The sequence below is a fragment of the Zootermopsis nevadensis genome, unplaced genomic scaffold (assembly GCF_977971745.1).
Source record: "Zootermopsis nevadensis isolate Lab colony 2312 unplaced genomic scaffold, Znev_1.0 Znev_ptg000003l, whole genome shotgun sequence".
Lineage (NCBI taxonomy): Eukaryota > Metazoa > Arthropoda > Insecta > Blattodea > Termopsidae > Zootermopsis > Zootermopsis nevadensis.
Window position 1 is genome coordinate 4118411 of NW_028259135.1, and position 11876 is coordinate 4130286.

At 35.0% G+C, this 11876-nt stretch overlaps 2 protein-coding genes across 7 annotated transcripts; one reads left to right on the plus strand and one right to left on the minus strand.

Annotated features, from left to right (window-relative positions):
* The first annotated feature begins 201 nt into the window (after positions 1-201).
* On the plus strand, positions 202-1952 carry LOC110838221 (guided entry of tail-anchored proteins factor 1-like). Its single transcript, XM_022081230.2, has 4 exons — positions 202-481; positions 1113-1278; positions 1364-1431; positions 1540-1952. Exons 1-4 carry the CDS (start codon positions 413-415, stop codon positions 1729-1731), a joined length of 495 nt encoding a protein of 164 aa, XP_021936922.2. The 5' UTR covers positions 202-412; the 3' UTR covers positions 1732-1952.
* GatA (glutamyl-tRNA(Gln) amidotransferase subunit A, mitochondrial) lies at positions 1267-8747 on the minus strand. Of its 6 annotated transcripts, none has more exons than XM_022081227.2 (9): positions 8437-8747; positions 7557-7676; positions 7273-7468; positions 5974-6207; positions 4929-5104; positions 4122-4327; positions 3643-3860; positions 2896-3101; positions 1267-2573 (listed from the first exon to the last, which is right to left on the minus strand). In XM_022081227.2, exons 2-9 carry the CDS (start codon positions 7624-7626, stop codon positions 2416-2418), a joined length of 1464 nt encoding a protein of 487 aa, XP_021936919.1. In that variant the 5' UTR covers positions 7627-7676; positions 8437-8747; the 3' UTR covers positions 1267-2415. The 6 variants fall into 6 exon arrangements, with proteins under 6 accessions (XP_021936919.1, XP_021936917.1, XP_021936916.1 ...); XM_022081225.2 differs by having other exon boundaries at positions 7557-7716; positions 8437-8746; XM_022081224.2 differs by lacking the exon at positions 8437-8747 and adding an exon at positions 8125-8260 and having other exon boundaries at positions 7273-7458; positions 7568-7716.
* Positions 8748-11876: the final 3129 nt, after the last annotated feature.

The following is an 11876-nucleotide window of genomic DNA, read 5'->3' on the forward strand; positions in this document are numbered from 1 at the left end:
AAATCTCTTGCTAAAGTACTCTTTTAACATTGATATTTGCATAATCTTTTAATTTTTTGTCATAAAGAGTAGGGCGTCTTTCTACCTCTTCAATTAATTGTTCGATATTATCTTCTTGCAACATTCCTGACTTCTGTACTCGGCGAGCATAGAGAGAAGAATGTGGAACAAAAGAGAACAAGAGACCGACTGTTTAGTCGTACGTATACGCATGCTCATGGACTGAACTGTCGCGTCGTTTATTGAACGCATGCTTCAGCCAACAACGACACAACAATCAGTCGACAGTTAAGTCGTGTGCGTTAGCCCTAAAAGTGGAGCATAACCTAAGAGTGAAACTATATCCATGTGACGTTCCTTACAACAATAATACAAAGTCTTCGAGATTTTTATGGTGTCATCGACTTAAAGCATGGTTCTCTTAATATTAACGACTGCCATTAGCTTTATTTGGGCATTTAATCCTATAATAATTAAACACGTAAGCAACACCAAGGTCTAGGTTTGTAAATTACGTTAGGTGCAAAAGTAGGGCTCGCTGCTGCAGTGGTTAGCAACTTAATTTTTGGTGTTAAATTGAATGTCTGCTATAAAAACACAGATCTATGTGATTATATGATAGATTCGTAGATTATTTAATAACACTTTCTTATGGAGGAACATTGAATGAGATTTGTAGGTTATGATTAGTGTGTTGGTAAGTATTTGTAAAGAAACGATGGGAACCAATTTCTAAGTATTGTTCTGGCACAAGCCTTGAGAGTAATACAAACAGTACGATAACTGGTAACGTGGTAAGAGACTGAACTGATATTACCAAAATAGAAGTTTGGAGTATTACTGTTGCACTGACTCTAAATATATTGGGCTGATTCTCAGTTGAGATCACTCCTTACATGTTTTTCATGGTTTCATGCTTTAGCATAGGGAAGAATTTTAAAGGATAATTTTTAGATGTCTTATTAATAAGCTTGATAAATTGGTTGCTATAAAATATCTGTTTACAAGTATTTAAGGGAAATTCTTTAGAACATTCATGATAAACCAACATCATAAAATGTTAAGTGTATAAATTAATTGCATTCAATAAAAATAATTTTGTCTCTTATTAGGTCTTGTCGCTCCTGTGCATGGAATTAAAACAAGAAAGAATACTACAAAATGAAATATTGGTCCTTCAAAGAGAAATGGCCTGTATATCAATGATAGATGAATTTGCTAAGCATGCCAGGCTTCAGCGCAAACTAAATAAAGTACAAGAAGAACTGAAGTCTAGAGGTAGCTTTATTTGGAAGTAGTTTGATGCTGGTGGTTTTTGAATTTGAGTTTGATCCCATTTATAAAATTGTCTGTCTTCTTTCAGCAAACGAAAGAATGTGCTTGCTTGTAAAATTGCAATTTGTAATTACATACGTAGCACAAGCCATAATGGTAAGTATATAAAAGAAAAGTTATTGCAAACATATCTGACATTTGTTGCCAAACTATATTTTAGAACATTAGATAATGTTAAATTAACAAATAATATTTATTTTACAGCAGCTGGTAATGTTGTTTCTTGTATGGAACTACAAATACACTCCAGTGATAATTATACCTGAAAAATGGCTTCATCCCACCAACAGTATCTTCAGCTGGCCCACAGATACATTTGGGGGAATAAGCATTACAATATGGCTTATCATCACTGGAACAGTTGCGAGAATGGCTGCATCATCATTTAAATTTTAAAACAATGGTAAATTTCTTCATAATCAGAAGGAATTTTAGTAACACTGAACTGTGAAAAAGATGTTTTATATGACATAAGTATTTTTAAATTCTGTGGAATTGTTATGACTGATAAAGGGATTAAATGCCCCAGGTCTGGACATTGTCCTACTGTAATACAGTTTAACAGTCCCTACATCTATGTACAGATTCATATCAAACATTTTTGCTGCACAGAAAAATCTGAAGTTTTATTTCACTACTTCCACATTCTTTACACTTTGGGTTCCATGTAATCCCACTATCTTAATGTATATAATTACAATTCTAAAGAGTTTTGATGACGGTAGTTTACACTTAAAATTATTTGTTGTCGGGACTTTTTCCATCGCCTGTTTTTAAAATTAACGACATTTCGGAGGCTGAATCTGTCTCCGTCTTCAGGTGAGAGGTACCTACTCTGTTGGGTTCCTTAGAAAGAGATCCAGCCTCCGAAACGTCGTGAATTTTAAAAACAGACAATGGAAAAAGTCCTGACAACAAATAATTTTAAGTATATAATAACAATTTTACTCATGTTTGAAAGTTATACTTACTATCCCAAGGAAGCATACAGAGCATGTGAAGACCAGGCTCAGTCTTGGCATTTAATGAAGACGAGTAATCAGTTTTATGTTGGTGAGATATAACCGTGGGAACAGAGTCCTATATATCTAATTCTAGATGAGGAAAGTCAACCACACTCTCAATCCATCTTGCAATGGCAAGTAACAGATTTTCCCTGTAATTCTGGGACATAAGTTGCAAGCTGAGAGGTAGTCCTTGTTTTGAGAGTTTGATGGGGATGGTGACAGCAGGGCATCCTGAAAATTTATAAAGAAAAAAGTGTTAAGGTAGATATTTTATATAACCTATATTGTGTCATGAATGATCAGATGTTTGGTGAAAAAAACTGTGATGTGCTGGCACTGTTCTGACAATCATCTTTATCTAATACACGTAAATGGGTTGTTGCATTCAGCTAGCCTCTGATGGTTCAGGAGAAAACTGCCAGCAGTAGGAAGATAATGTGTTTCATATCTGAAGATTACATAACACATATCTTCCATATCTTAGGTAAGTCGTGTTAAAAGAGTATTCATATTTTGGTAAACAACTACCACATTAGTTTGTCAGACCACTTACCTGCCATATTTGCTGGCTGTGTACAATAATCCTGGGAGGCACACTGCTCTCTGTTGTCCCGTGAAATAAACTGTGAATACCTTGGAGCATCTGTCAGTGTCGTGGGTGTTAAGAGAACATCAATGCCTGATGACCAGACACGAGCAAAGTCCTGGGCAATTAGTCGACGCACCTTCAAAGCTTGGACAAAATATTGTGAGTAGTTCCTACAATGATCAAGATCAAAGGAATTTTTCTAACTCACCAAAAATGCAAGATTAAGACAACCTTAGAGTTTGTACCATAAATCTCGATCATTCACTATGAAAAGCAAGGCTGCCTTAACTGTGCTAGATTCTGTAAATAAATTTTGCTGATGTTTCTACTCTCTGATGATATTCCTCACAATAGGATTGAAGAAGGCAGAAATAACAGGAAAAATACTCTTTACAGAATGAACCACAATGTGAACACTTGACGATGTAGACCACAGAAGCCTACATAAAATGTATTCATGTGTGCAAAAGCCTGGAGATAAGGACTTCATTGTTGATCTATCACATCATTGGTTCAGGTTCACGACCATCTGCATCTGAGTGAATTTTCCTGCATGTCTCCCACACCCTTCATGTGTAAGCACATAATTTTTGATGGTGAATCATGCTAAGCCTCTACTATTATTTGCCCAATAACTGCTACACCCTTGTTTTAATATAAAATTAAGTAAAAAGAGTGGGATCATTCTACCAGTGAATGTGGTATAATTACCTTTGTAGCAAGAAATAGTTTCCTGCTAGGATGCGACCTCTCACTATTTCATTGAAGCCCTGACTGCGTGTTGATGCATATAGTTCTTCTGTTGACCTGTTCTCTGCAGTGCGCAGTCCAAATTCAATGCCATCATACCGTGCCATATTGCTTGCAACCTCACACTGATTCAGCACTGAATAACATGCTATTGATGATGGTGTGTGAGGCATTGAAACCTAGAAGAAACTGAACTATTACATTTTTATCATTCTTTATGTTCACCATCAAGACTAATATTTTATAACCAGCCCAGATATTTGTGAAAATTAATCCTGAGTTGTGACACATTCTGGTTACCAATGTTCCTCCAAAATGTTCATAACCACCTACCAAATTCAGTAATATGAAAATCTAAATACCTTTATGCAAATGAATAAAATGAACATAAATGGAGGTATCATAACATAAAGCAAGATTTGTCAGTGTTCTCAACCTACTGAGACTACTTCTGCTCCTGCCTTCTCCAGAATGTCTGCAACCTCACTCCAAGTCTCCAAAACTTCATCAGAAATCCCTGGGCAGTGATATTCCTGTGGTATTCCAATTCTCATTTTACTGATGTCTATATCTTGGCTTAAATCCAATGGAATAAAATCATCTCTTATTGTAGTAGAGTCCAGTGGATCATATCCAGCAAGAACATCTGAAAAAATTAACCTTAAACAATGATTTGTAGTCTTAAGGCACAATTACAATTTTTTGTGTCATATAGATACAAGCCCACATTTATTTAAAAAAAAACTACACACTTTTTTCTCAAGAATTTCCTCTGAATATTAAATTATATATTATTTCAGGATTAACTCATATGAGACAATCTTTATTGAAGACTTGGATGTTCCCAAGATGTGCAATGAAGTCTTCTTGGGCAATCAACTACATCAGTATAATGCATGTTAAAGTTTATTATTTTGAAGTGTGAAGATGAAGACCGAGACAATTTCTCTTTCTTCCATAAAAATGGCACTAAACATCAGAGTAAATAGGCAAAACAGCCTATATTTACTTCTCAGTTTGCAAAAGAGTAAGATATGTAATTTGGCTTAACAATAATTATAAACATACTTGCAGATGAAAGATTTGTTTGACAATTTCCGGATGCTGTAAATTACATAACCAGAAATTTTGTATAAAATGAATTTACTAATTGAGATAGACTGTAACTTATTACTTTTGGAGATATCTTAATGAATCATTTACAGAAATGTTGACATTTTTCCCCATAATTTTTTCCTTATACATACTTAATAGTGTAACAGCATCATCCACTGTTCTTGTCAGAATTCCTGGTACATCCATAGAATTGACAAGTGGTATGAGACCATGACGAGACAGCAGACCATAGCTGGGTTTCAAACCCACAACACCACAATATGCAGCTGGGTTCCTTGTTGAACCTCCAGTATCTGAACCAAGGGCCCTGACATAAAAAGTGCATAATACTTTCTTTGTACAACCTGAACTGCTGAATTGTGAGTATTACAATGCTTCACGTACACAGCCCTTTTCAGCAAAACACTTCAAACAAACATTAGAAAACACATTCGACATATGTACTAGATGTAGTATTTATTTGTTGCAAGCTTTATTCAGTGTAATTTGTATATATCTGCACTAGAAGACTGGTAATACTGACCAACCAGACTACACAATGCAAAGTCCCAGATGAAAAACATCTTCATATTTACTGCCATGAAAACCTCAATAATCTCACATTATAGAAACTTATTGCTCAAAAGAACATAGTTTTATTATTAAATGTTCAGCCATAAATTGTGTTAATTATCTGCTTAGGAACATGTTACCACACCAACTACCTTACTCCATAAGGATGAATCATTTCTGACAATATAATAGTATGTCCACCTGGTCAAGAAATTCACCACATATTATGGGACTCCAAGGCTCATTACCATGTTCACAAGAATCCACCAATGGTCCCTACTCTAAGATAAGTCAATCCAATCCACATCCCCAAATCCTGTTTCAATCAAAATCATTTTTCATATTATACCCCTACCAAAGCTTAAGGCTTCTGAATGGCCTCCTCCCTTCAGGATTTCAAATAAAAATTTTGTACTTATTTCTCATTTCCCCTCATGCACACTACATACCCTGCTCATCTCATCCTCCTTGATTTTATCCTAATATTACTTGGTTAAAAGTACAATTTATGCAGCTCCTCATTATGCAATATCCTCTGGCCTCTTGTCACTCCAACCATCTTAGATCCAAATATTTGTTACCATACTAATACTATACCACTTCCGTCAAATACTGATCACTTACGCAAATACAGTTCCTGAAGCTACTGCAACAGCACTGCCTCCTGAACTTCCACCTGCGATGAACCAATCATCTTCTTCCACAGTACTACAACTTCCTTTACTGCTGGGTGGTGAAAGCTGATAAAATTCCCGGCATTTCACTTTGACACTATGCACATGTTCTATGGATGTTGCACATTTTCCTGACTGCCAAATATTCTTACTTGGGCCATGGATTGAATCTACAGTGCCTGACCTGTAAGAAGAAACTTTTATTGACACATCAAGTAAATTAATTTGTAAATATGTACAGATGATGAATTAGGATTTTGGAATACTAGAGTAAATTTAATTATTATTTAATATATTATTATTATACAAAGCCATTCACAGTGGCCGTGCAGTCTGAGGTGTGGGCCTCGTGTGCTTGGACACTGGGACCGTGGGTTCAAATCCCACTCAAGGCATGGATGGTTGTTTGCATCTTTCTGTGTGGTGCTGTCCTGTGTAATGAGTCGGGATAGCTCAGTCAGTATAGTGACTAGCTATGGGCTGGACGGCCGGGGTTCGATCCCCGATGGGGGCAGAGGATGTTTCCTCTAGCCTCTGTGTCCAGACCGGCTCTGGGACCCACCCAGCCTCCTCTACAATGGGTACCGGGGTCCTTTCCCGGGGGTAAAGCATGGCCGAGGCGTCATGCTGACTACTTACCCCCATCTAGTGCCGAGGTCAAGAATGAGTAGGAGCTATACTTCCTCTCCCCCCAAGAGCCTACATGGTGTATAGTGGAACAGCATTACTTTACTTTGCTGTCCTGTGTACAGGTAGAGACCTTGTGATGGGCTGATCACTCATCCAAGGAGTTCTACCAAATGTCTAAATAGATCAAGAAACCTCTGAAAGGAGGCCCCTATGCTCTGCATAGAAGTGAAAAGGGTATAAAGAAGAACCTCATACAAAACTCCCTATCACTGCTTACTGCCCAGAAACAGTGCTTTATAGTATGAACATCAAATCTTTCCTGAAGTACCAGGCATGATGTCGAGGCTAATTACGTGACCATATGATATAATGCCAATACAGGGCTGACAGGACTGGATAGAGCCATGTTAGATCAAGCAACATTTAGTAAAGTTCAAATTCAGTAATATGTTGTGGGATTATGTAGATTAGCAATGTTTAAAAATGATTTAGATCTTTCTTTGTTGAGTGTGCTAAAATGATTAAAGTCTGAGAACTTAATTCCCTACTGGTGGTTGCAGTTGTAAAAGTTAGCAATATTTACCTGAGTTTTCATACTGACAACTCTAGCATCACTTACCCCATTGCAAATTCATCCATGTTACATTTTCCGAGTAGAACAGCCCCAGCATTCTGCAGTTTCTGGACCATTGTTGCATTATACTGAGGCTTAAAGTTTTCCAACATTTGTGAACTACATGTTGTTTCAACATTAAGCGTACAGTAATTGTCCTTGACAGCTACTGGAATACCATCTAATAAGCACCTGATGTTACCTTGAAATGAATCAAATTATCAGTCCCTTACATGAAGACATGAGATTGTGAAAAATTCTGCATAGATATATATGGTCCATTTAATTACCATTTTTATACCTGGAATCTGCCTCTTTGGCTTGAATCTCAGCCACTTCTTTTGTTAATCTGACGAACATATTTAATGTCTTCAGTTTTTCAGCCTGGTACAGGCAGGCTGCACAAACATCTGATGGAAGAAGGGCACCATCTTTAAGCTTTCTACTAATCTGAAAGTGTTATTCACAGGATTAAATATTCCAGCACTAAAGGCTGACTAATTAGTGTGTCATATAAACAACAGTCAGTTAGTAAAAATCACGGAAATACAAATATAAGTACGAGTAAGTAGATTTACACAGTTTGTATCATGAGAAACTATCAATGTCTGTATGAAGAGGTTAAAAAATGATGGGGAGCATTACCTCGATACGTTCACACCCTAACAATACTCTGTACTCCATGAAAACTAGCCTTATGTGCATTTTCCGATCAAAATTACCTGTTAGTAGCAGTTCTGTAACACTGACGAATGGATAAAACGATGGTACGTACCAAAATACTATCATAACCTAACAAAACAGATTTTAGAGAAATTAACTAAATTGCAGCGCATTACGAACTTACACTATCCTTACCTGTCTTATTGATAAGGATAACATTCTTACAAATCGTCAGATACGAGTATTCATTTTTGATCTTTCATTACGAGAGGCACATGTCTATATTGCACATCTACACCAAATTTAGTTCGATATATCGTTTTCGCACCTCTCGGATTCATGATCAGTTACAAGCAAAGATGATTTCATTATTCACAATTCTCGCATACACGATTACATGTATGCTTCTATTTACTATTAACTGTAGCTTATGTACTATACACGGAATTTAATAATGAAACTCATGAATCCACTTTTGTGCTTAATTAAGCACTGTGACAACCTTACCTTATGTGTAGATTTATCGATGATTCCAAGGTATCCCCCAATACTGAAGATACTGACAGAAGTACACTTTGTCAGCAAAGTATTTATTAATGTGGGTTCTTTCCGATTTGTTCATTTAACTTTGCTGTCAGTTGTTTAAACTTTATGGCACTGTATGAGAGAATGAATTGGAAAGGAAGTGAAAGGAAGCAGTTGTGGCCTAAATGAACATACTGCCATAATTGACTGGACAGAAAAAAGGAAACCTCACAAAACATCAGGTTAGCTACTCTAGACCAAGATTTTAAGCCAAAACCTCCTGAATATGAAGCAGGAATACTGATTTCCCACTGTAGCATGAATTCCAGAAGTTTATTGAAATTACATAAGACTGGTCTGACATTTTGAAATACTATTGGTCTTATTGGCAACAATTGTTTAATACACATACAATGCAGGCCACTAGGTACATTAAAGACCACAAGATAAAGGCGTGGTCAAAGACAATCATATTTTGAAACAGATATCTTTAATCTTATTTTCAACCTGAAGCAGTACATTTAGTGTTTTATGAGGAAGCTGAAATGTGTTTTCTACATGTATAATATGTAGGTATGACTTGTAAATGTTATGTTCTTAGTATTCATGATTCAGGTGCTGTATTCATGTATATGAATATATTAATTTTCTCTTGCCAACTGTATAAAAATATTCTTGCAAAAGTAAAAGTGCTTCATTCAGTCTTGTATAAAACAGTAACATAAATTAAATAACATGACTACTGAATGTTATGTATAATATATCTTTAAGAGCAGTCTCTGGCAATTAGACTTATCACCCCATATCTACAAGTATAAACCAGAGGAAATTAAAAATTATATTAACTTTTATTAATGCCATATAACAAGCAGAACTGGAGGTATTCTTTCATTATTTTATTGCCCTACTATATATAATGTTAAAATATGTCATACATATTAATTATGTCAAAAATAGAAGGGTTACTTTAGTTTTAGTTTTAAATAACTAGTTTAGAAGCACATTAAGATGAAACAATTAAAACAATACCAGGTGGTGCAAAAAATTATGCTTTATAAAAATATAATTGTAAAAATGAATGACTTTTCATAGTTGAATGAAACTCATGTAAGTTGATAATTCAACCACAATTTTTCATTTTCATGGGTTATGGCTTGAGACCATCTTTTCCATTGGTTGATGGCTGATCAGCATATGTTACCAGACTTTAACAATTAGTGTACAGAAACTGGACAGATACATTTTATTCAGTGGTATTACTACAAGAATGAATTGAAAATGTATCACAAGATAAGATCTATTCAGCCATTGACCAATGGGAAAATACAGATTCAAATCATAAGCCAAGAAATGGGGGTCTCATTCAACATCAATTCTGACAGAAAGTGATTAAATAAATATAAAATATCTATTTTAAATGTTCAAAATCAAAAATCTTCTTTTGTGTTTTTCATCAACTGAACTGAATAAACCTTTCTGTTCTTATACACAAGTTCTACACACAGCTTATATGAGATTCATTTGAGTCCAATGGGTTGTTTTTACTATTAAAAGCTGTTATTTTACATTTTAATTACATTCAGTGCACCCAAAGTAATTGTATATTGAAGTACAGGTATAGTATGCAGAGTACTTTGTATTTTAGCCACCAGCATTCATCAGTGTTGTATATATCAGCTATACATGTAGTATGCTGCTTAAAGAATATATGCTGTTAAAGGTTTTTCAATTTTCACGGCAAAATAAATACGTTTTATATCCTGAGTTGATACTATCAGGAGATTTACAACATGCTAGCATACAGTAAACCTCTTAGAATGTAACATCACAGTAGTCTTATGAATATTTTGCTTGGAGGATCAAAATTCTCCCTTTCGCACCTAATAACCTCAAAGTCATTTGCATCCCTTTTAGATATTATAGTTTCCAGTTAATTTTGAAGAAACTAATCTCTAATATTGCACATATGGCTTTTGGTTGTTACAAATAAGGTTAGTTTACTACAGTCTGAAGGAAGTTTTCTAAGTTAGTTGTAGGAATTAGTCTTTGAAGCATGTTTAATATGACTAGAAATATTTTCTCAATTTTGTAGCTCAAAAGAACGAACCACTTTGATACATCACTGCAGTACCTTAGATAATTTGTGAGCAAATGAGTTTCCTAATTATCAAGGAAAATGGTGTTCTAACACCACAGACTTATTTCATGGTTCAGGAAGTATTATTTAATCTTATTTAGTACTACAATGCAACAGCAACCATTCAGATAATATGTAAATAAGAAATCAGTGGCTATATACATGGATAGTTCTATCGTTTTATGCGTTTAACTTTGAATTAGGTTATGCCATTATTGTAGCATTATCTGAAATTCAAATTCAACTTCTCATATAACAGAATTAGTATACTGTTTCAATGGAAAAATTCCTATTAATAGAATGTTCTGTCTTAATAGTCAATTTCAGTTGTACAGTACAATTACAAAGTTAGGTCCTACTTAACAAAATCTCTAAAACACTTGGTTTTATTAAAGGCAGGAATATGAAACAAAATGAGAGAGTACAGCCTTGTTTTGCACAGACACTGTACAATGTATTACTTCATCCACTTACTGTATGGCTTATATCATCCAAATTTTCAGTGCTTCAGTGCTGTTGGGTATAGGAGACATTTAGATTGCATCCTACTTGAAGGCCAATAGCAAGAAGTTTTGGGGGCTAAGTTAAATAATCTTGGTGGCTATTGATTGGGCCACCACAGCCAAAGTAATGGTAATGGATGCTTCTGAATCAGGTAGGAGTTCATGAAGAATAAGTAATTAGTATGTAATTTGAAGAATAAATTTCATGTAGAGAAGAAGTTTGATTTTTGTCTACATTAAGTGGTGATATGTTATAGATATTATGGATATAATATTGAACTGTAGTACTTGGGAAAATGTGGAAGGAAGATGCCATGTCCAGTTTTACTGAGGAGATTAAGGTGAAATACATGAACATGCCGATGAGAATACCTGGTCTTTTGGTAGAGATTCAAAACCAGAACTTACTAAATATTATGCAGGAGTGCCAATCATTTAAATGTATATTATTTTACTGAAATAAATTATTTGTGGCATCATGGCATTAAAATATGTTGTAAGAAAACAGGTTGTGAGTTTGTAAGCTGGATTGAAGTTGGTCATGACTGGGATCAAAGTAGGCATCTGTTTCCAGAAGAATGTTTTAACTACAATTAATAGAATATGTAACACTGAGTATATTTTTTGTACCATAGTGGAGTTAAGTTTTATCAATCAGAAAAATATCCCTGGAAATGTTAGCATGACTTAATGCTTTGTGGTAAACTAACCATGCACACTTTGGGTTGCACTGCAGATGAATTAGGATGTAATTTTTTTCCACAAAGCAATAAAACTGTTAA